The sequence below is a fragment of the Nanorana parkeri genome, unplaced genomic scaffold, assembly GCF_000935625.1.
Source record: "Nanorana parkeri isolate BGI_ZX_2015 unplaced genomic scaffold, ASM93562v1 scaffold720, whole genome shotgun sequence".
Classification (NCBI taxonomy): Eukaryota; Metazoa; Chordata; class Amphibia; order Anura; family Dicroglossidae; genus Nanorana; species Nanorana parkeri.
Window position 1 is genome coordinate 9,563 of NW_017306988.1, and position 23,928 is coordinate 33,490.

General features: G+C 43.1%; 1 protein-coding gene across 1 annotated transcript in view; it reads left to right on the forward strand.

Annotated features, from left to right (window-relative positions):
* RIBC2 (RIB43A domain with coiled-coils 2) overlaps positions 1 to 19,128 on the forward strand; it is a 20,815-nt gene extending 1,687 nt beyond the window's left edge. The window contains exons 2-7 of the mRNA XM_018564077.1: positions 3,537 to 3,618; positions 6,110 to 6,454; positions 10,483 to 10,601; positions 15,554 to 15,781; positions 16,829 to 16,995; positions 18,832 to 19,128. Of these exons, the coding sequence (XP_018419579.1) occupies positions 3,537 to 3,618; positions 6,110 to 6,454; positions 10,483 to 10,601; positions 15,554 to 15,781; positions 16,829 to 16,995; positions 18,832 to 18,913 (1,023 nt within the window). The 3' untranslated portion in view covers positions 18,914 to 19,128. The remainder of the gene's footprint in view (positions 1 to 3,536; positions 3,619 to 6,109; positions 6,455 to 10,482; positions 10,602 to 15,553; positions 15,782 to 16,828; positions 16,996 to 18,831) is intronic.
* Positions 19,129 to 23,928: the final 4,800 nt, after the last annotated feature.

The window sequence follows — 23,928 nt, forward strand, 5'->3', positions numbered from 1 at the left end:
TTATGGCTGGACTGCGGTGGCCACTGCTCTATAGTATTCCCCTTTACCACTCCCGCCAGAAGTGCATATAAGGATATGTATGCAGGTGAGGGGGAGCTGGGCCAGCACAGATAGTAATCAGACACTCCCAGAGGAGGAGAGAGTTATAACATGCAAAGAGGGAGGGGGCTTTGTTAGAGAGAGGACTCTTCCTGGAGTGGTCACATTTTCAAAGCAAGTTCAGAGGCACATTGTGAGTGAATAACAAAAAAATAATAATTTATGAAAAGCAAATGCACTTAAAATAAGCATTTCCAATACTTGATTTTTCTGTGCTTTTATCTGCAACATGAAGGGGAAAGTACAGCTGTCCTTCAAAGTATATCTAAATCAAACACATTTTTCTCATTTTAAACAACATAGAGCAGCTTTATTTATTTATTTATTTATTTAGCCATTTATTTGTGTCTCATTAGGGAGATTTCCCTTTACTTCCTGTCCTGCAGACTCCACAGGAAGTGAGAGGATATCTTTCCGATGTGAGGGAAATACTGTCTAAGGGCTGGTTCATACCATAATGCTGCACTAAAAGCATTGTTTTAATGCGTTTAGAACAGGTTATGGCACAGCGCATGTGTTCTGCTGTGTTGTGTTGCCATTCATTTAAATGGTACCCCAACAAATCTCGAAGGGGGAGGGGGCGGGGGGCGTGAAGCACAACATTCAGTAGCACCATACTGTGCATCGCAGTGCAGTGGGGAAAAAAAAAGTTATGCAAGCACTACTTTTTTAACCGCAGCACATGGCATTGTGGTGCAGCATACTGCGCTGCAACACCCAACGGTAGGTGCATTGGAGTACCATTCAAATGAATGGCAACACAACGCACCATTGTGCTGCGCTATAGCGTGTGCTAAATGAACGGAATCCATACCTTTAGTGCAGCGCTGTGGTGTCAACCGGTCCTTACACTGAACAGGTGTTCCCATTGGAAGATTTTCCTCTATTCTTGTTCTGGGGGCATTTTAAAAAAATGCCACACACCCCGCCCGCAGTACGATCGCCTGCAACCGGACATTAGTGCCTGCGTTCTGGTCCAGTGCGATATGCAAAAAAACGGCAAGCACTATTTTTGCAGATCGCACCGGACCAGAATGCAGACACTAATGTGCCTGCCTTTCAGGTGTGGGCGATCGCACTGCAGGCGGGGAGCTGGCCGGCTTGCGTTCCAGTGCATTCCAGAGGCCGAACGCACTGGAACGCGGACTTTGTGGTGTGAACCGGCCCTTAAACAGGGTGCCGGCATGTACACAGGTGATCGGAGAAGCATTATACAAACGATTATAGACTGTGAGCGACAGAGCAGCCCTAACACTGAACACAAGGCGATAACAGATTTTCGTTACTGCTCACTGGTTACCCCAGTTTATGTCATAACATTTTCATCAGAGAATCATGAACAGCTTATAAAATGGGTCACTAGAAATGCGGGTCACATGACAGTTTCTCTTTTGCAAAATATGAAAATGTATTTTGAACAGCAGAGGGTACCAGAGAGCTATATTTTCATCCAGAGGCCTCCGTGAACAACCAGCTTGTGAGGCGCACAAGAGAAATCTTAAAGTGACACTAAACGCAGGAGTTCAATCTCAAAAGTGCATTCAAGTACCTTAACTGTAAAAAATGGATCCTCAAATCTTCTCTGAATTGGTGCTGACACTGTCCTTCCTTCTGGAGGATGGCTACTTTGATCCCCATGGTCCCCGTGTGTGTTGTAAAGTAGTCACCGCTCCAAGCTCACTCCTGTGATGGAATACAATCTCAATACAAATTAGTAACCTAAAGGTGAGATTGTAGTCCATCAGAAGAGTGAGCTAGGAATTAGGAACTAGGAATTTCCCATTTCCTAACTGGATAAAATGATATTCCTTTAACAGGATTCTGTAAAGATGCCAAACATGTGGGCTCATAAAATACTGGAACACTAACAACTTCGGGCATAACTTAACATTCAGTTTAAATCAGCTAAATTCTTTCCGGATGCATCAAAACAAAAGGTGTGCAAAGTCTTACAGAAGGCAGCCACATCTCGAGTAGTAAGACAAGGACTCTTGCTCTCTGTGTGGAAGCAGCAGTCTCTCGGCAGAGGTCCAAGACACTCCTTGCTGAGTCAGACCTATAGGCCTTCATTCAGCAAAGCTTATTCTTCCTGCTGAATGGAAAGTTCTAGCTCTTTCTCAGCAGGGGGCGTGTCTGACCCATGCTGAGAGACCACTGCTTCCACACACAGAGCAAGAGTCCTTCTCTGAAGCATGCTGGAAGGGGACAGACTTTTCTACTTAGGCTATAGCTGCTTTTTGAAGAAAATGAACTGTAAGATTCAAATACTTGCAGGGCTATTCACAAAAGGGTGAAGAGTTTGGAGAAGGCATGAGAAGTGAACAATCTAGGAGAAATTCGACAATTTTCCACTTTCCAGTTCAGCTATGTTGTCCTAGATTGTTCACTTCTCCTGCTTTCTCCAAACACTTCACCCTTAAGGCTGGGTTCACACCTAGGCGTATTGAATATGCGCGTTTGTCGCGCATTTCGCGTCGCGCGTTTGTACCGCGATTCGCGGTAAAAAAAAACCCGCGCCACAAACACCCATTTCCGAGGGCTACTTGGCTGTATCCCAATGGAAACGCGAGACCAAAACGCCCCAAAGAAGTACATGTACTTCTTTGGGCGTAGGCCGTTTTGTATCGCGTTCGGACGGGCGGAAATACGGCAAGGTGTGAACCAGACCCATTGAATACAATGGGATTTAGATGTTTGAGCGTTTTGTAGAGCGTTCGTCGAGCGTTGAACGCGTTACAAAACGTTCATTTGTGAACCAGGCCTTAGGGCCTGGTCACATGATATCAGGTCCTGATCAGGTGCGGATCTGCAGACTGATGCAGTGCGTTTTTGCCACGTTTTTGATGCGTTCCAGTAAAAAAAAAAAAAATTTTTTTTTGCTGGAGTGGGGCTGTTAGCATGTTAGCTGCAGTGCGTTTTTAATGTGTTTTTGGAACAGTAGAAAGGCATCATGGCACACTCACAAACCAGCATGTAAAACAACTTGTCTCACCACTAAGGACACTGACAGAGGTTTGGATACACGTCTTCTGCAAAGGATGTGTAAGCCGCACTGCCGCGCCAAGGCAGTTTTTGACGCGTTTTGGACGCGTTTGCGTTTCCTGACCGTACAAAATGTGACATGTAGTATTTTTTCTGTCGTAAGCTGAACGGACTTGAGAACGTGGAGCCCATAAAACACATAGGGATACATTGGGATGCATTTTGAGTGCAGCAGCGTAGGGAGTCGGTCAGCACACAAAACGGACGTCGTGTGAACAGGCCCTTAGTGAATAACCCTGATTGTTTTGTTGCACCTGGATTGCGTTCAGCTGCTTTAAATTGAAAGTTGGTTTTAGTTGGACTTTCAGCATAAATAACACCGAGCACCTCTGTCATGAACAAAATATGTCCTACAACTGTAGAGTATAACAGGTTTTTTCTTTATTATCCTTTAGGTTGATAAAGATGCGTTGGAGACTCAAGTTCGTGATAAGAAAACCCAAGAAGAGACAGAAAAGAAGAGACAAGAGGCATTTGGTAAGTTACTGATATTTCTGTGCCTGAAAGATAGAGCTTTAGCTGCTTCTCTTTCTAACCCCTATATTATACATAGTCCTATGACTTCCACTTAAGCTGGCCATGCACCTATAGATTGTCTGCAGATCTTTTTTATGGTCAGATGGAAAAAGTGCAACGGATTCCTCCATCTACGCTAAACTGTGTGGATGGAGGAATCTACCACTGGGCCAAGCTTAAAAGAGAAGTATGGGGTAACTTTTTTATCCCATAGTTCTCTTCAGGGTCACGGGAGGACATATACTAACCTCCTCCCGTGACCCAAAGCTCAGTATATAGTGAGCTATTACCAGCTATATACTGAGACCAACGCAGCCGGGACTATTCCCGACAATACTGTCGAGATCCACCCAGCTAGCTGATTGACAGCAGGCTCTGCCTATCTATCAGCTCTGCCTATCAGCTGTGCCCGCCCCCTTTCCCGTCCCTCCAGTCAGCGCTGGAGGATCGGACAGGGGAGGAATCCCTGCAGGGAAGTCACTGTTCTCTGCGGGGAGATGATCGGGCAGTGAACACGCGACGGTATGTGTTCCCTCACTTCCCAATCAATAGAGCCGACGTGTGACAATGAAACTGACTATGAGGATGAGTGAAAATCACTCACCTCATAGTTCTCCTTTATGTATCCTGCTAGTCGCCCCCACTGGTTTTCAAAATACCTGAACAAGGCCTGCATCCAATCAGATTGTTCAGGTATTTGACAGCCAGTGGGGCCGACTAGCAAGATACTGAAGCTTGGCCCAGTGGGAGATTCCTCCATCCACACAGTTTAGCGTAGATGGAGGAATCTGTTGTACTTTTTCCATCTGACCATAGAGAGTCTGCAGATAATCTCTATGTGTATGGCCAGCTTAACACTGGTATTAGATGATCAGATGGGCAGTCAGATCAGGTCTTCCTGAACAGAGTTCCATTTTGGCAGATCTGATCGTGACGGATCGGGGGTAATGGGATATAAATGGACACGTGCGCTTAAAAGAGGGTTCCGGATTCCAGCACATGGACACAGCCCAGGGTTACTCTGAGTTTTTGTTAAAATCACTAGGGCACTTTCAAGGGGATCTGTGACAGTTTCAGTGGTCTGGAGTGCATTTGTCGGGGTTAGGGCTTTAGTTCTGGAAAGGCTTTTTAACAGGCTCTAGTAAATTCAGAGTTTAAGTGATACCTTTTATTGGCGAACTTATTAAAAATGCAAGATTTGGGATCCATTAGGTCCTTTCTTCAGGCTTTATAAGGCTGTACATACTGTATATAGATATAGGAAGCCTAATGCTCCATCTGCTGGATCAAAGAAGCAATACATAATAGTAATATGCAATATTTCTTATTTACCTGAGAACGTTGATGATAAAATAAAGTAGGGCTGGTAATGATTAAAATTTTCGTGTTCGATTAATCTAATTTTTTTTAATCGATTAATTTCGATTAATTATAACGCACATACAGATCCAACTACGTTGGCCTATACACATACAGCACAGCAATGAAGTAATAAAATGAACTAGGATCACACTAATCCAGCACGTTATTCATCTCACAACGTGCCTTACTCAATATGGCCGCCGCTTGAGTGGGGCACGTGAGATGAATAACGTGCTGGATTACTGTGATCCTAGTTCATTTTATTACTTCATTGCTGTGCTGTATGTGTATAGGCCAATGCCTTGGCTGGCGCTCGTGCAGAAAGTTTCTTGGGAAAACTCACCGGCCCAAGTGGCTCCGTCGGCTAACAAAGGGGGGAGGAGTCCGGTGACGTCACGGACATCGACGGGACTCCCGGAAGCCAGCGGAGAGGTGAGTGTTTTCATTAGCTATCAAGATAATTTTAATCGATCAAAAAGTTTAACGATTAATCAAGAAATTAATCTTTAATTTCCACAGCCCTAAAATAAAGAAATTATTATTATTATTATTATTATTATGCAGAATTTATATAGTGCCAACAATTACAATGCAAATCCATACAAGAGGATTATAATTATTTACTAAACCACTGCATATTCCCCAGTAATCTTACTAGATTGTATAATCAGATGGCCCACCTCTTTCCTTCATTGCCTAGGGCATTACCTAGGGCATTAAAATGCAGCTTGACTAAGAATGACAACTCCTCCAAGCGGACATCTTCCCACAAAGGCATTTTAATATTTGTATAACTCCTCCCAAAAGCGAACCCCCTGCTTGCATCAGGGCCAAGGACTCTTGAGAGAAGTACTGGGCAGGGCACTGTGATATTTTCAGCAAGCTATGTACAGCACCCTCCCTAATACAGCTTTACATTTAGGTTTCCCCATCACTATCTGTCTCATTGGTTAGCAGGACAGATAAAAGAGGGTGAATCTCCCCTGCGAGGGCACAGACTGCAGTATAAACTTGAAAGGGGTTCCAACCCTTGCACACTCCAAGATAAGAACGTTTTAACATTGAATATTAATATATTTTTTACTTTTAGATGCACAGATGGTGCAGAATGACAAGATCACCTGCTTATTAGATGAGCGACAAAAGAAGGACATCCGAAACCTGAACAAAGCCATCAATGAGTTCAGGCTCTGCTTCCAGAAGAAAGAGGACCGCAGAGAGTTTGATCTATACGACCCACAGGCCTTTAAGAACGATCTGCCAGCACGGGTGTCAGATAATGATACCCGTTGCAGTGTTTCTGGGGTGCAGAGGCTTATGGGAGAGGATTTAACAGAAAGGAACAGGAGAAAAGCGCAGCAAGAACAGCTGAGAGAATGGTCCCTCCAGCAACAAAGGGAGCTACAGAAAGCAGTAGAAGACAAAAAGCTTGCTGGTAAGATTTCATTTTATTCAAAAGAACAAAGGTGAATTGCAAGCAATGTTGTCCTCATGTTATCAATCACCGTGTGATGCCTGCTCTTAACTTTACTAAAATCCAACTGCAGCTTGGTAACATTTAAAAACAAATATTTATAGCCCTGCAGTAGGTAAAATAAAAAACTCTAGCTCTTACTACAATACTCATCCTGGGATCCAACACCAGTCCTCTTAAGGGCTTGTTCACACCGAAAGCGTGTGCGTTCCAGAGCGGTAGCTGCTGGAACACACCGCGATCGCTAAAGAAACTTCCCCCCACGTTTTGGGGCGGGAGGGAGTGTGGCGGTGCATTGAATTCAATGGCACCGCTTCCACGCCCCCCCCCCCCCCCCCGCCCACAGTGCGATCGGACGCAAGGCAAAACTTTGCCAGCGTTCCGTTCCACTGCAAACGCAAAAAATAGGGCTTGAATCAAAGACTCCCCCACCCCACCCTCAGGTATGTCAAAATTTACACAGACACTGGGGGTAATTTATCAAAACTGGAGCAGGCAAAAACTGGACCAGCTGTGCATGGCAACCAATCAGCTTCTCTCTTCAGTTTGTTCAGTTAAGATTTGAACATGAAAGAGAGAAGCTGATTGGTTGCCGTGCATATCCGTGCATTTATTGTCTGCTCAAATTTTGCTAAATTTTCCCCATTGAACCCTAAAAGTTGTGCTTAAAATAAGGCAGGCACAAAGGTCTAGTCACCAATGTTACCTGGGATCTCCCTGCAGATGGCTACTAAATTACCATGCCTTGTTCCGCTTGTGTCTTTGTATAGAGGCACTCATCTTGGTAGAGGCATGGCTTTGCTTCCTCATGTCAATAGTCACATCACCAAATCACACTCCACATCTCCTGAGACTAGAGGCCAGAGGCAACAGTGCCTTAGATCTCCCAATGCGAATACATAGCTATTAGACTGTAGGGACAGGAGTGCCTAGGCGCCCTTACATACCAGAAACTGTTCTGCTCTTTTTCAGGAGGTATTGAATACAAAATGTACGTTTTTCAGGGTACTGCTTAGGCACAATTAACATTCCTATATGTTCCCTGTAACATCGCAAATCTTCACTTTTTGAGGTCAGCTCCACTTTAAACTGAAAAGCCTCTTCTTTGCGCCCTCCTGATAGTTACATAGTATTCAAGGTTGAATAAAGACACAGGTCCATCGAGTTCAACCTTTATGAGCATGTGTGTGTATAAGTCTGTGTGTGTTCCAGTCAGTAAGAGTATCTGTACCCCTCTATGTTATGGTCTCTGAGGAAGGCAGTGGCGTAACAATCACCATAGCGACCCAGGCGGCCGCTATGGGGCCTGGGGCACGGCGGGGCACGAGAGGCTGACAGGTAAGAGGACTTGACCGCCCGCCTGAGACCCTGCAGAGCCCACCATAGGGAGTCCTAAGGTGGGCTCTGCAGGGTCACCCTCAGGTGGGCTGTTTGGGTTATCAGGTGGGCGTAACTAGAAATCACAGGGCCCCCATACAAAATTTTGCTATAGGGCCCTGTGATTTCTAGTTACGCCCCTGGAGGAAGGTATCTAAATGATTTTTGAATTATAATACTCTTTGATGATACAACTGATTATGGAATTGTGTTCCACATTTTTATACCGCTCTAAAAGAAAAGAAGCCCCTACGGCCCTTGTGGTTAAATCTTTTTTCCTCCAGTTTTCGGTGGTGGCCTCTAGTCTTCTTTAGGGAGTTTACAGTAAACTGTTTATTACTGATATTAGTATCGCCATTAAACAATTTGCACATCATAATTATATCCCCTCTTAATCGCCTCACTTCTAGAGTGAACAAATTAAATTTAACAACCTTGTCTCATAGCTTTGGTCCTCCAGCCCCTCAATTCGTTTTGTTGCCCTTCTCTGTTCCCTCTCCAGCTTAAGAACATCCTTTCTGTGGAATGGTGATCAAAGTTGAGCCGCATACTCCAGATGAGGCCAAACCAGTGATCTGTAAAGTGGCAAAATTTTTGCTTTGTCTCTACAGTACATTCCCTTTTTAATGCATGACAGTACTATGCTAGCTATGTTAGCTGCAGCCTGGCATTGCATGCTATTGCTTAATCTGCAGTCAACTATGACCCCCAGATCTTTTTCCATTTCTGACTTCCCTAGTGGAGTTCCCATTAATGGGTATTCCGCTTGCCTGTTTTTAGCCCCAAAATGCATTACTTTTGCAAACACTCTATCTCTAAGAGTGGGTGGGATAGCAGGAAAGGACTATAGCTCTAGGGCAAAAATAGGCTTAGACAATATCTCAGAGAAATGAAGATACCTACACATAAGCTGGCCATAGAAATCCATTGAAATTCATATCATTTCTCTAGAGAAATCCATCACTTACCCCATCCACACAAACCTTCTAGAATGGAGAAATCTCTACTACTAGCTAAATTCAGCTGGAGATAGGGCCGGAATTCAAGCAGTGTATGACTAGTAATCTCTAAAAGCAACCCTGATGCCTATATTAGTCTCCAAATGTGTATCCTATGACTGCATGGAACTGGGAACTCTATATGCCTCTCTGAACCCTAACATAGGTGGCTGCAGCTAGTGTAAATCTTGTATAACATTGTAACAATAGAGTATACTTCCCACTCCCGTGAGACGAGAACACTGTCCCATGCCTTCTGCCTACTACACGCCCCTCACCTGCACACAGGGGCTACTCCCTCCCACCCGAACCGCTGGGAGCATCTTTGCAAAAAAGCATCTTTGCAAAAAAGGCGATCTTGGGCAACTGGATCGTACCTGAACCCCCATCAATGGCCACCTTCCGTCCCCCGCCTCAATCGCCTGTTACTACTGGATAAACTAGATACGAAATTTAACCAATTGCGCACTAAAAACTTCTTTGACACTTGGACATCTTATGTTACATCGGAATATTCACTGCAGCAACTGCAGGACTTGATGTCCATTTTTCGCTTTTCTAACTGGTATCTGGAGGCCCAACTGACTGGCACCCTAGGTTCACTAGATGTCCTCGGTCCCTAACATCCCCTGACTAATGTTCTACGGTTCTCACCTACCGTACATATGGAGGCTAGGCCCTCCTGATATGCCCACGAGTCCCCACGCCATGGAGAGATGGTCCCCTACTCATTCCTGACACTCACGGCCTTAGGGTCACCTGGTTATAACTATTTAAGTATCCACACCCGCAATATAGAGTCGCTTACATGTGTTTCACCATATTGTGATATGGGTTCTTCTTTAATATTGCTTGAATATATCCGTTGAACATGTATGGATCGCAGTCTGTGTACTGATGCATGATCCCTGTTTCATGTCATTTTGGACTACTTATGTACTGCTTTGTCTTTCGTTTTTTTCAATACAAATCTAACATGCTAAAAAAAAAACAATAGAGTATACTTTCACTCTAAAAACTAATTGCTTTTATTTGCTACCTTTTTATCTGTCATTCTATCTGTTAAATACCATTGGAAGTGCTTTTGAATAGCTTTGTGATAAGTGTAATGAAATACCTGTTAAACCTGTCAGAGGTCCAGTGAGCTCATAACTTCCTTTGCACTCTGCAGTGTTATCTCAAGTAATGTTATCAACCCTGCTCCCCTGTGTCATGGAGATGGGGAGAGGGGAGATGTTCTGTGTCCTAACACACTTCCTGTCCTAGGGTGACAGCACTGCTCCTCCATAGAAACAGTACAACGAGTGAGCGTTGTCACCCTACGACCATAAGTATGATAGTGACAGTATCACGGGGTAAAAAAAAAGCAAACTAATGCAGCCACCACATCGAAGGGTTGGTAACCTGCAATATTGTATTCTTGGTCTAGGTCTTGGATACATTTTAATCCAGATGCATAATCCATGTTACTTTATCCAATTAGTCAACTGCATGTCCAGGGATCCTTTTGTAAGTGACACATACTTTAATGAAGGCCAAGTGAGAATTCAGATTTGTAACTTCCATTTTGTCTGTATGACATTATTACTGTAAGCCGTTTCCTGCTCTTTGCAGATAGTCTCTATGACAAACACAGGATTGAACTTGACAAGAAGGCAATGGAATTACAAAAAATGGAAGAAAAGGCCAGACGAGATATCAATACTTTCACAAAGGACTTCAACAAAGCCCAGGTAAATATCAGAAAAGGGAAAAAAAAGGTTCTGTCCACTTGCCTTGGCCTCCTTTTCTTAGCACCAAAATACATCTTAAATATGGTGAGTCCAATGAACCAAAGAGGAGGCTTCAGAAAGCAGTGTTTCATTTGCACCAGTTGGGGAAAGTGGACCTCAGCCTGAGAGAAAGCAAACGGCCACTTGATCCCCTGAATTCCTTTATGGCTGTGGGTAATTGGAACCTGCATGACTGGAGGTAGATTGATATTTTTTATCCAGTCTTAAAGTGGCCCTGTCAGGGGATCAACAAAATCAGAAAGATGTTACCTGGAGAAAAAAGTGGTCTGTGTGCTCAAACTTAGCTCGTAGCAGAGCTCCCGGGACTAACCCTATTATTAGTATACAGGATTTATATAGCGCCAGCATGCACAGCATGTTACAATATAAAGTGAGACAGTAAAGTTACAATACAATTTAAGACAAGATGGTTAGAAGGGCTTTGCTTGTGAGAGCACTGACTGGCACTGCCCTATTCCACACTTCCAGGTGTGTGATCATGTCCTCTACTGGCTGCTGTGGTTTCTCCCATGGATCCCTATGTTACTATTGTATCCTGCTGTGACTAGTCAGCAGGAGGAACCACAGTGGCCAGAGGGGGAAACCAATATTCGAGCAGCCTGAGATGTTGAATCAGATCTGTGCCAGGAGCTCTGCCGTTTAAGCAAACGGATTGCGGACAGGAATGTATGAACCTGCTTTCTACTTATTGTAATACATTTCTTATTTTGTTGCCACTCTGTAGTCATCTCTTTCTGCCCATTAAGACGAGGGTTTATTACTAAGGATGCACCAAAATTTCAGCTGCCAAAACATTTTGGCCGAAAATGGTACTTTGGATAAAATGGCAAAAGTGCACTTTTTTGGCCGAAAATGCTGTGCATCCCTAGTTTCTCTCTACCCCGCTGGGTGCTGCTCTGTGTCCCCTCTGACACAGAGCAGTGCCCAGCAGGGAGGAGAGAAACTTTCAGGAGACCGAGCGGGGCAGACAGCAGAGCGCTGTCAGTGGTGTCACCGGAGGCCAAGCTCTCCTTCCACACCACCTGCTCAGCCTCCTGTGACAGGCAGATCAGGATGGAGAGCAGTGTGTGGAGGAAACAACTGTCATAGGAGGCAGTGTGGGGGAGGAGTCAGCTGTCAGCAGTGTCACAGGAGGCCGAGCTCTTATCCCACACTGCCCGCTCAGCCTCCTGTGCCAGCAAGTCAGCATGAAGAGCCGAGTACAAGCACTCAGCGATCAGCTGATCGTTGAGTGTTCATTTGAGGACATAGTATGTTTACTGTGTCTCCAATTATGAATGAATAGGAAGTGCTTCACATCACTTCCTGTTCATTCATGATTGTAGACATAGTAACTCATACTATATCCACAGTTTATGAATGGACAGGAGCACTCAGTATAGAAGCTACCTGTTCATTCAAAGCAGGGGCTGCAGAAAAAGAGATTGAGGACTCTGTCCCAGACTCTTTTTCTATTTCAAAAAGGGAAATATCTGGGGTCTGTTTAGATCCCCAATATTTCCCCAGAGCCCCTGACAGTAAAGTAAAAATAAAATGTAAAAAATTTAAAAAGTTTTTTTTTAAAGGATAGAAAAAAAAATAATTTTCGGTTTCGGCCTGACACATTTTTTACTTTCGGTTCAGTCTGAAAATTCCATTCTGGTGCACCGCTAATTATTACTTAAATGAGCACTATGGGGTTAGGGCTTTTCCCCATAGTTCTCCTTAAGGTAACGGGAGGACACTATCTAGAGGCAGAGTCAGCTGTACCCGCCCCCTCCCCTGTCCGTTCCGCCAGTCAGCGCTAGAGGATCGGAGCGGGGAGGGGGGAATCCAGCCGTGACAGGATCGAGAAGTGAGCGAGCGCCGGTATGTGTTCGCTCACTTCCCGATCTACTGAGCCGACCTGTGACAGTCTCATTGTCACAGGTCGGCTAGAACTATGAGGTGAGTGAAAAGCACTCGCCTCATAGTTCTCCTTTAATATCATTATCCTGCCTGCAAAAGCAATCTTGAGTTGTGAAAGAAGAGAAGTGCCAAAAAGAATGAATTGATGAGGGTGTTAGGTGCAGATGATCATCCTTTATTATAAGCTGGTAATCAACTAATTTCAGGGATTGCTGCCGATAAGAAAAAAAAACAAATGACTTGCCTTCTACCTTTAGGCAAGGCCGTGAAAGAACTGTGCAAATTCATCCCCCATGTTGTTGTTTATGTCTGCACAGGCTGTAGTTGGATAAATGCCATCTGAAATGCCATCAGCAGTGAGAGAGTTCATTAGATAAAAAGATGGGGTATTTTCTTTCTCTTAAACCCAATAAAACAATCAGCTTTCATTCCAAAGGCAATTATTGTTTCCCCGCAGTGCTTTATGAGGTCAGAGTGTCAGATGGCACACAATTCATGATGCTTCACTTTTAGAGTTTGCACACTCCATCTTCTGCGTACTGTTGTTGTAATGTTTAAAAGGCTTTGAAATTACACAATCTGTTGAGAGAATGCAGACAAGATCAGAATGCCCTGTGTTTTGGATCTTTTTCTTGAGAACAAGTAACTGATTTGTAATTAAAGAGAACTACAATTACGTCTGATGAGTCAACTCTAAACAAAGGATTTCCAGAGTCTGAGACTGTCTTCTGAGCATTGCAATCATCCCTCCCCCCCTCCCCTCTTCAGCAACTTTGGTCTGCTGGTCCTCATAAACCTTAAATGTTTCAGTATGCCCATTATCAGCCCTGATAGCTGCAGTTGCAAAATCCTGCTTTGCTTTTCCATGGAAACATTTGATAGCAATTCATTCCTACTGCTAACGATTGCTTGATCCGCTGCTGCCAGACACAGCCAATTATTGTAATGTGGAGGAATTGTTTGTCAAGTGATAGAGTTTACTTTTCCCTCTTGTAGAATTCCTCTAAGCACTACGTGTATCTTAAACAGCCATGCACAACCCCAGAGTGATTTCAGAAGGCTACAACTCTTTCTGTGACAATGAATTCCCTTTCTATAAAATATATATTCTATATAATAATGCCACCACCTGGAGAACATTATTTTCAAGAAATATGAAAGCTGCCATTGCTGATCTCTCCTTCAGTAAAATGCTGGTTGCATGGCTGCCATGTTGACCCTCTTGCTTCAATACTTTGAGTGTTTGACCTCTTTCTGCCCACAATCTATATTTTACCATTCCCTAGCATGGTGCCCTGACACTATGCACAGTTGATGGCTCCCAACCCAGGCTGTCATTGACATCTTCAGTTCCCACTGCTGATCGTGAACCAGTCATCGTGGTTCCTGTTCAAGTGACCTACCTGCATGCATCTCATGACCGGCAGACATTTAGGCTATATCTGACAGCCAAAAGACTTTTGATCAAAGGATCTTTCCTTAAACATGCCCGTTCAGATGGGCTGAGTGTGCATGGAGGAGAAAAGGAGAATTAAGTCACATATCTGTCATTGGCTTATTTCAGGAAAACAGCTTTTAGCCTGGGAAAACCTAATCCTGTTTGTTCCTTTCAAGAAGGGTCAGCCAAGAGATATCTGGAGAGCTTGGAAAATGCATGCATGCATACATACCATTGTTGCCAATCTGCAAGGCTGAAGATAACTTTATGACTAAAGACACCTTTATTATATGTATGTGGCAGTATTCCTACTCAGCTTTTCATAGCCAAGCAGGTCTGAACCAGGAAAAAAATTGTGCAAAAGACAAGAAAAATGTTCCTTCTTGTTCTCATGGTTATCCCCTCCCCTCATTGTACTGGGAACTACCTTCCAGCTGTTACATATAGCAACATTGCAAGGGAATCCTGATGATGGAATGTGATCATTGACATATAACAGCACTCTGTGAGCAATATTATGTATTGGCTGAAAGAACAGACTAAAGTGCACCTGTGCCTAGACTATAGACATTAAACGATTTACATATCATTAGCAAGAAGTAAAATGACTTTAAAAAAAGACATCCCTGACCTCTGAATCTGCTTTTAATGTGAAGTTACTCTTCTCAAAGATCACAAAAAAGACTTTGAAGTCGGGTTTGAGATTCCGATTCATGTCCTGGACTTGAGTTTGAGTATTTGAGCTGGTTCTTCTAATTTTTATGGTGCCCAGCCCTCTGTCGGACTGTTTTATGGTGCCCAGCCCTCTGTTGGACTGCTTTTGAACGTCCCTATATCTCATAATTCTTCAGAGCTGTGTCACTCAATGGACGATAGAGAAAATAGGATTTTGTTCATACCGTAAAATCCTTTTCTTGGAGTCCTTTGAGGGGCACAGCACCCCCCCTTCCTCATTTCCTTTCATGCTGCTTGCTATAACTGGCAGGTGTGAGGTGGCAGGGGTTATGTCCTTAAAGTGACAGGCTTTTAATGTTTTGGCCTAGTGTCTCCTGCAGGCAGAAGCATAACCCCATGTCTCAGAATTCTTCTGAGCCCTAAATGGACTCTGAGAAAGGGTTTTTACGGTAAGAACAAAATCCTATTTTTTCATGCAATTGTGACCAGAAGGAAATATTTTTTGATGGGTGGTTCCTTTTTTTTGATGACAATTTACTCAAATAAATCAAGCTCTACTATCTGCCAGCAGGCTTGACAAATTGCTGATAGGTAGATCTGTTCAGGGACAGGCTCTGATGTAGCTTGGACACCTAGGACTGAGCTTTAGTTCTAGAATACTGTGATTTGTACATGCTGTTTGATTTTGAATGCACAGCGTTTTAGTTCAGCTTTACTTCAAAAATGAAAATCTGCTTTAAAATCTGCTGGAGAGGAACAAAGGCGAGGAATTTCTATGCATTTTCAATGTATTTGTATAGTGGACATCTGATCAGCTTTTTAAATGCCTACCGTTTTCTCAGTATCTTAACAAACAGGTAGACCTTATCTAGCTATTTTTGTTTTTGTCTAGGCGGAGGAATCATTAGAAAGAAGACAGTTAGAGAAGCAACAGGAAGAAGATGATAATTCTGTAGAAATCTCCAACCTCACTGAAGGAGACCTCCTTTCTGAAAACCCTGCCCAGGCAATAAGTGCATTTGGCCCACATCGCATAGTCCCTGATCGCTGGAAAGGAATGAGGCCAGAACAGCTGGAGGAAATATATAATGTCCAGCAGCAACAAAAACAGGAAAAAATGGTATGGGCATAATGTATGGATTCACTTGTATCTGAAATAAGTGTGCCTTGTGCTAGTATGACATTCTTTTTTTTTTCTTTTACTTTAAATTTATGACAAAGTAGTCGCAATCTAGGAGAAATGGGGCAATACATAGTTAAAAAAAAAGACAATTTATGAAAATGGCAACATACAGTATGTTAAAGCCTAACTTCTAGCCTTAGAAACTCGCTGAGTTTTAATGAATTTTTGGAGCAAGGTTGCATTTTAGTACCCCAGCCCACATTTGTTGGCAGGTGGGCATCTTGTAAGTGGGCTTTATCTCCCTAAGAACACTTGAGCAGTTCTTAGGCCCCGTTCACACCAGGGCGCTCTGTGCGATCCGAACCGCCTCCCGCCTGAATTGCTCCCTGACCCTTTTTTGCCACGCTGATCAGCACGGTTTCCATACTGCTTTCAATGGAACCGCACTGTTCAGTATGGTTTTGGGCGCTTTTAATTGCATTTCAGCGCTGAAATGCAATTAAAAACACCCAAAACCGCCCTTGCGTAAACCGTGCTGATATGCAACTACCCTGTTGTTAACGGGGCCTCAGAGTGACTGTAAGCCCTTGTAAAATAGGCAGAGGGCATGGACACCCCCATCAATCAGAGGCCCAGGATGTTTGTTTTTTGCTTTTAACTTCTAAAGCAGACTTGTTTTTTATTCCATATTTTAACATAGAGATTAGAATAATTAGATCCAAAATAGAAAATTAAGGATGAGTAAACAATACTGAAAAAGGTATGGATAAAGATAAGAGCAGGAAAATATAAGGTCCCGGAATAATTAAAGAGACAGATACACTCTAAAGTTTTATTATCTGTCTTGGCTCTGTATTGATTTGGAATCTATTTAAACCTAATAGAAAGAATTAGACATTATTAATTTGGGTTGTTATGTTGTTGTCTGAACCAGCATTTTACTGTGTAATGCCTTCCTGATTAGGTATCATTTTATCAATGCCCTCGACACCACAGTTGCTTTAGGCATGATGACTGGATGACAACGAATGTTTTCTTTGACAGAGACTGAAGGAAGAAGAGAGACAAAGGCAGGCAGAGTGGGACCGCAGAAGAGTACAGGAAGCTCGGGCCATGATTCTCCTTGAAAGGCAGCAAAAACGTCAGGAGAAAGAACTGCGCAAAGGACAGGATCACCTCAACCTGCAACTGGCACAGGCCCACAAAGCCCAGTAAGTATCACAATCAAAACTGGAGCTGACTGGACTTTGTGTTCAGATGAGGGGGGACCAAGAACACACCCTTTCAGCCATTTACACTATATGGAACAAAGTTTTTGGGGTATATCTGGCAACCAAGTGTTAACTGCCCCACAGGAGGAGGGGTTAAAAGACAGGAAACTCCACAGAACAGTGGTGGAGTAGTAGGAGTAACACAGGTGTGTGGAAAAAGCTATTTGAGCTTGTGAATTTGTCTGAGCACTACTGAGAACTGTTTCTGTTGAGGAATACCCCAAGGTTCTTGGACTGGGACACTCTTGCTGTGTGCAAAATCCCTATGTCAGTGACACACTTTTTATGTTATTTTGATGAAGACAAGCAGACTTTGTTTTGTTGGAATGCTGAAGAAAAGCTACTTTATGTTGAATACACCGGTTCTCAGCCTTTGAGCAAAATAAAGGATTTTCCTGTTTGTGACAAACGACCTTAGGGCCTGTTCACATAAGTTTCAGGTCCTGATCAGGTCCAGATCAGCAGACGCGGTGCTATGTGTTTTACCACGTTTTCGATGCGTTCTTTTTTTTTTTTTTTGCTGGGGGGCAGTGCGTCAGTATGTTAGCTGCAGTGCAGTGCGTTTTTGATGCGTTTTGCGTTTCCTGACCGTACAAAATGTGGCATGCTGTATTTTTCTGTCGTAACCTGAACGGACTGCGCACCTGAGAACCGTAGCCCATAAAACACATAGGGATACATTGGGATGCATTTTTAGTGCAGGAGCGTACGGATCCGGTCAGCACAGAAAACGGACGTCGTGTGAACAGGCACCTTAGAGTGATCCCTAAATGCTCACCATAGTTGCTAATACCCCTGAATATCACACAATATTTATTTCAAATTCCATAAAATAGATCACATGGTAAAGTCTCTTACGTGTTTCAGCCACCAAGAGCCTAAATTATGGTTGAAAACATATTGAACAATTGTGCACTTCCAACCTTGTGGCAACAGTTTGGGGGAAGGCCCTTTTCTCTTCCAGCATGACTGTGCACCTGTGCACAGAGAGATCCATATTGACATGATTTGATGGGTTTGGTGTGGAGGAAGTTAAGTGGCCTACACAGAGCCCTGAAATCAACTCTACTGAACATTTTTTGGATGTGTTAAATACTGATTGCAGGAGAAGACTTCTCATCTAACTTTACTACCTGACCTCACACATGCTCTGTTGGCTAAATGGGCACACATTCCCACAGACACACTCCAAAATCTTGCAGAAAGCCTTTCCACAAGAGTGGAGGCTGTTATAGCTACAAGGTTCAGGTCCATATTAAGGACCATCATTTTTGAATTGGATATCCAACAATTTCATATGGTTGTGATGGTCAGGTGTCCACAAACATTTGGTCATATAGTGTATGTAGCAGCTGTTTTACACTTTACGGCTGTCATGGGGGATCTATCTTCTGTATATAGGAAATATTAAGACAACACTTTTATGTTTTTTAGATGTGCCCATTGCAGTGTTGTGGGATCCATCCCATCGCACCACACCCTGCCTCTTTCTTATGCAGTGTCTCTGCAGGAGCAAAATGCAGCCCAACCATTACATATATATGAAGCTTGTACAGGAAGGGGAGTTCCACACTCCTGACAATAGAAATGGTATTGTGAGGAACAAGAGTCCTGTACATAACTCACCATTAGTATTCTCCCAATTTAGTATTAAACTGTTCCTGTAAATGTTCAAACCTAAGAGCGATTAAATTGCTAACATTGAAGGACCAGAAAGTCGTTCCTTATTGTCAAATATTATTTAACCATCTTTTCCTTTTTCTTTTATTCTTATAGGAAAAATTACTTTGACAAAGATGTCTTCACTAACACTCCAGCAGATGCCTTCTTTGGCCAGTTCAACACAATTAGCCGATGAGGATGGAAAAAGACATGAGGAGTCTTCAATGAATACTGTGATAGTCACTGTTATGGAATGGTAGAATTGCTGCTGTGATATCTGTCTTGTAACTTTAACATGAGCAACTGCAGAATCCCAAAAATGTGTGTTTGGTGTGGGTCCTTCTATACATACAGTATTTGTCTTAAGCATCTGTTTTTCTCATCTTTCTCTTACATATGTAAAACTGCTGCAAATATCTCTACCGCACGTGTCAGAGATGATATGTACAAGACCACGGGATGTAAAAGTTCGTAGCTTGCATAATGTAATAAGATCAAGCAATGTGATCCCAACCACTATAGAGAGGTGTCCCTTGTTCATTTCAAGTATGATACTTGACATAACGTATATATATTGATGTGGTGTAGGTGATTTTTGATGATTGAAGTGAGATCAGTGAAGTTAGGTTTGTGGGATGGGTAAAGTGATATACGTGGCATAGGATGAGTGGATTGGGTGGTTTGTGATTGGTAAAGTAAGATATGTAACATAGTAAATAAAGTATGGTGCGTTGCATGGAAAAAAAGATTAAAAAAAGACATAATGTGGGTAACTTAAATTGAGGTATAGCATGACTAAGATGAGGTACATCTAGATGTATGATGCATGTAGAAAGGTTTGCCTCATGGGATGTGATTGGTAAAGTGAGGCAAGTGAAGCAGCAGGAGAGAGGTGAAGAACGTAGCATGTGACATGGGATGGGAGTTTTGAGTTATGTGATGTAGGATGGTTATGGTGGGGGGTACATGATGTGATATGGTTGAAATAGGAAACATGATGTGGAATGAATGTGTTGAGGTCCATGACATGACATGGGATGGGTGTACTGAAGTGTATGATGTGGGATGAGTATAGTGAACTGCGTCGTATTGGATGGGTGTGGTGAGCTGGATGACGTGGGATGAATATAGTAAATTTCAGTGAGGTGCATTACTTGGGATTGGTGTAGTGAGGTATATGACATAGGATGGGAGTAATAAGGACTACAACACATGAGCAGGTAGACAGTACATGACATTAGGTGAATTATCAATACAAAGAGATACATGATGTAACTATAATGCATGAGCTGAGCGTAGTAAGTCTACCAGCAAGTTCTGGATCCACTTTCCAGTGATGACTTGTGCACTATCCATATGATTAATAATGTGAGAAGTATTTTGATGGGCAATGCAGGTAAATTGGTAAGTGTGTTTAGCAGGTGATGAGTAACCACAGTTTAGTGATGATGAAGAAAATAAAAGGAGTAGTAAAGAATGACACATTTGACAAGTGAAACGGTCATAAAGAATGATAATAATTCTTACAAGTGTCAGGAGAGAAATATGATAAGACGCCCCATCATTTCTCACCGACCATTTTTATCTTGAACCTCCACTCACTGTATGTTCCGCAGAGGGATGAATGCTAAAGCATCAGACTGTGTTCATTATAATTAACTTACAGGTCAACTTAGTGAGTTATTTAAGACATCGCAAAGAATACAGTATGTATGGAGTTTATTATTCTTAAAGAATATCCACGTAAACAGAGGAAGAACATGATGTAATATATCTACCCACTATACACCAGATGTGATGTGTAGACATATATAAACACACATACGAATCCTGCGAGGCAGAGCAGCAGAGTGAAGAGGACGGTATACACAGAGCTGAGGACGGCCAAGTCTCTATGGAGTTTGGTCCCAAGCAGAGCCATTGTCACTGCAATCTTTGACTGCCCTGAAATTGTAACATTTTAAAATTTGATTTCCTTAGACAACAAAATACAATTATGATTACAACAGCGACATAACATTCTATTACATTTTAGTAGTTTTTATTCTGACCGTAGACTTTTTAGTTGGAGTGCAGTGCCTTCTCATAACCTACAGGTGGCACTGTTACATATGATGAGTACAAGAAGGAAGTTTCTCTATGGATGGTATTGGGAGTTGTGGCACCTGTGTGCTAGTTAGTGCAATATCATTTTCTATATAAAATATAAATAGCAGTGATTGTCAAGTTTTGTGAGCTTCGCAGAGTAAAGGAAACCAGCCAGAAAACCTATGAGACAAATCTGTAGGCTGCCATTGCTACCTATTTCTGAGAGCTTTTAGGGCCCTTAGGGCTTGTTCACACCATGTCCAGATCATGTCCAGACAAGAACAGTTTGTTCCTGAACCAAAAAAGCATCCCAATGTATCCCTATGCTATTTCTGGACTGTGTTCACAACAGCGCAGTCCATTCCAGACAAAACAAAATACTGCTTGTCCCATTTTCTCTGGTCTGGAATGCACCGGAACACATGGAAATGCATCAAAAACACATGCAAACGCACTGGACTGCACCTGTAAGCCCATTTTAAGCTAAAACAAAAAAATGACCGGTCAAAACACACTGCATTTTCAGATCTGCTCCAGATCTGGCCTAGACATGGTGTAAACATGTTTCAAAATTGGCTTTCAGGTGCAGTCCATGCATATGTATGTGTTTTTGATGTGTTTCCATGCGTTCCAGTGCATTCCAAACCAGAGAAAATGAGACAATCAGTATTTTTTTGTTTGTCTTGTCCGGAACGTACTGCGCTGGTGTCAACAGAGCCCAGAAATACCATAGGGATACTGTGATGACATGGTGATCAGTTTAGGAGTTAAATGTGTATTGGTGTTGAGTTATGTTTAATTATGTTATGCTGTGTAACCTGGTTATCAAAAGACTGTCAGCACCCCACCCTCGTTATCTCCCTTTGTACTCTGAAGGAGCTCAGGACAATGACATTCTGGCCAGGCTCCTGCTATGACTGTCTGGAGTTGTTTAGCAGGTGGACCCCTGTGGTGTTGTGCAGACAGAATGTCTAGGGAGGGCAGGGTGGATGTGATGGGATTATAATGTGATCTGATCACTTGCTGTATAAAAGGTTGCACAGTTTCTTAATAAATCAGAGTTTGTTTCACCCTACACTTGGTCTCGACCAGTGACTGGGGAAACTGAGAGCTAAAGATCAGCTGGTTCCAATATCTCCTGAGCAAGGAAGAAGACAGCGGCGGACATACTCATCCTGAGTACGGGGGTCCGTCACAGATACATTGGGATGTTTTTTGGTTCAGGAACAAACTGTTCTGGTCTGGACATGATCTGGACATGGTGTGAACAAACCCTGAAACCAGACAGCCAATCAGCTAACATATTAATAAGGAAATCAGCAAAGGCAGTTTACACTTTTCAGTCAGCTCATGTTTCCTCACATTCTGAAATTATGATCTGTATTGCCCGTACTGCTTTCTGAGTGACATAACTATAAACAGTACATGTGTTGTAGCCTGGTGTCAGGACTCAGAGCCACTCCGCTTTCTATCAGCAATAAGATAACGCTGAATTGATAAGGCAGCCCAGTGCTTCTGGTCCATGCTATGTGATCCTCAACATAGATCAAAGAAGATAATAGAGCTCCAATAGGCACATTGTAGTCAGGTGGACTTGAAGCCTGCAAAGACTCCACTGCTGATTATAAAGGTTATGGTGGCACTTGGTACATGGTAAACGTTGGGAAAATTCCTGGGTCATATCATTATAAAAAGGTTCGGATTTGCACAGGCTACAAAATACACTTTTCTTTCCTAAATCTTTATAACTCGGCCCCATTGTGATCCACGCTCTCTAGAATGCCAGTATACTCACAGGTGGTTGTTTTTGTCTCTGAGGCTTGCAGATTCTTGTCAGCGTTCCATGTTCTTCTCACAAATCATCCCCCTCTATCTGGCCAGCAATCAGCAGGGGCTAATCACAGTGAGGTCACATGACAACAGGCAGGGCTCAAGGTCTTTCATCCTCTACTGGAAATTACGCTCTGTACAGGATTACAGACATATTTCTCAGATAGAAACTGGGTCAGCAAATATCTTCATCCTTTTCGGATTTATTGAAGCCCTTTTACCGGAATAAATTATAATGTCTGTGCAATAAGGAAGACAGCAGTGACCCATAAGTAACCAATCGAAATTCATCTTTCACTGATTTCACTCCAATGTACAGAAATCTGACTGGCTGCTATGGGGTAATGCAGTTTGTATATCATCATTGCTTTGATTTAAGTGGAACTGAACTCAAAAAGTAATTGTGCCCAAGCAGTACCCTGAAAAATCTACCTTTTGTCTTGAATTTCTCCTGGTGAAAGGCAGTGCAATTCCTGGTATGTGAGTGCGTCGGTGCACTAGTGTGCATAACTCCTCATAGCTGTTCATCTGCAGTATGAGATCATCCAAAGCAGTAGTCCCCAAGCTGTGGCCTGAAGGTTGGATTCAACTCTTTGCTTGCTTTTGATGGGTCCTTAGGCCACTATTTGTTCCACTAACATGATGGGGCACTATTTCACCCACTGACACCAGCAATGGAGCACTATTTCTCCTACTGAAACCAAGGATGGGACATTATTCTTCCTCCCACTGGCCAAAAACACTGGGGAAATATTTACTACTATTGGGCCTGACACATTTTTTCCTCTTACTGACCACTGATGCTGGGGCATTTTCTACTCCCACTGGATACAGTCCGGGCCCCTATAAAGTTTGAAGGAGGGTGAACTCCTGCTTTGTTTAGAAAGTTTGGGGACCCCCTGATCTAAGGCACTGCTGTCTCTGACTGGAGTTAATTAATAATGCGAGTGACCAGCAATGCTGGGAGTTATTATTGCGGTCCACTGACCACCAATGCTGGGGGTTATTATTGTGTCCACAGACACCAATGCTGGGGGTTATTATTGCGTCCACTGGCACCAATGTTGGTGGTTAACATTGTGTCCTCTGACCACCAATGCTGGGGTAATTTTTGCGTCCACTGGCACCAATGCTGGGTTTATTATCACACCCACTGGCACCAATGTTGGTGGTTAACATTGCATCCACTGGCACCAATGCTGGGGCTATTTTTGTGTCCACTGGCACCAATACTGGGGGTTATTATTGCATCCGGTGACACCAATGCTTGGGGAGCTCACCTGGGCACCAGGT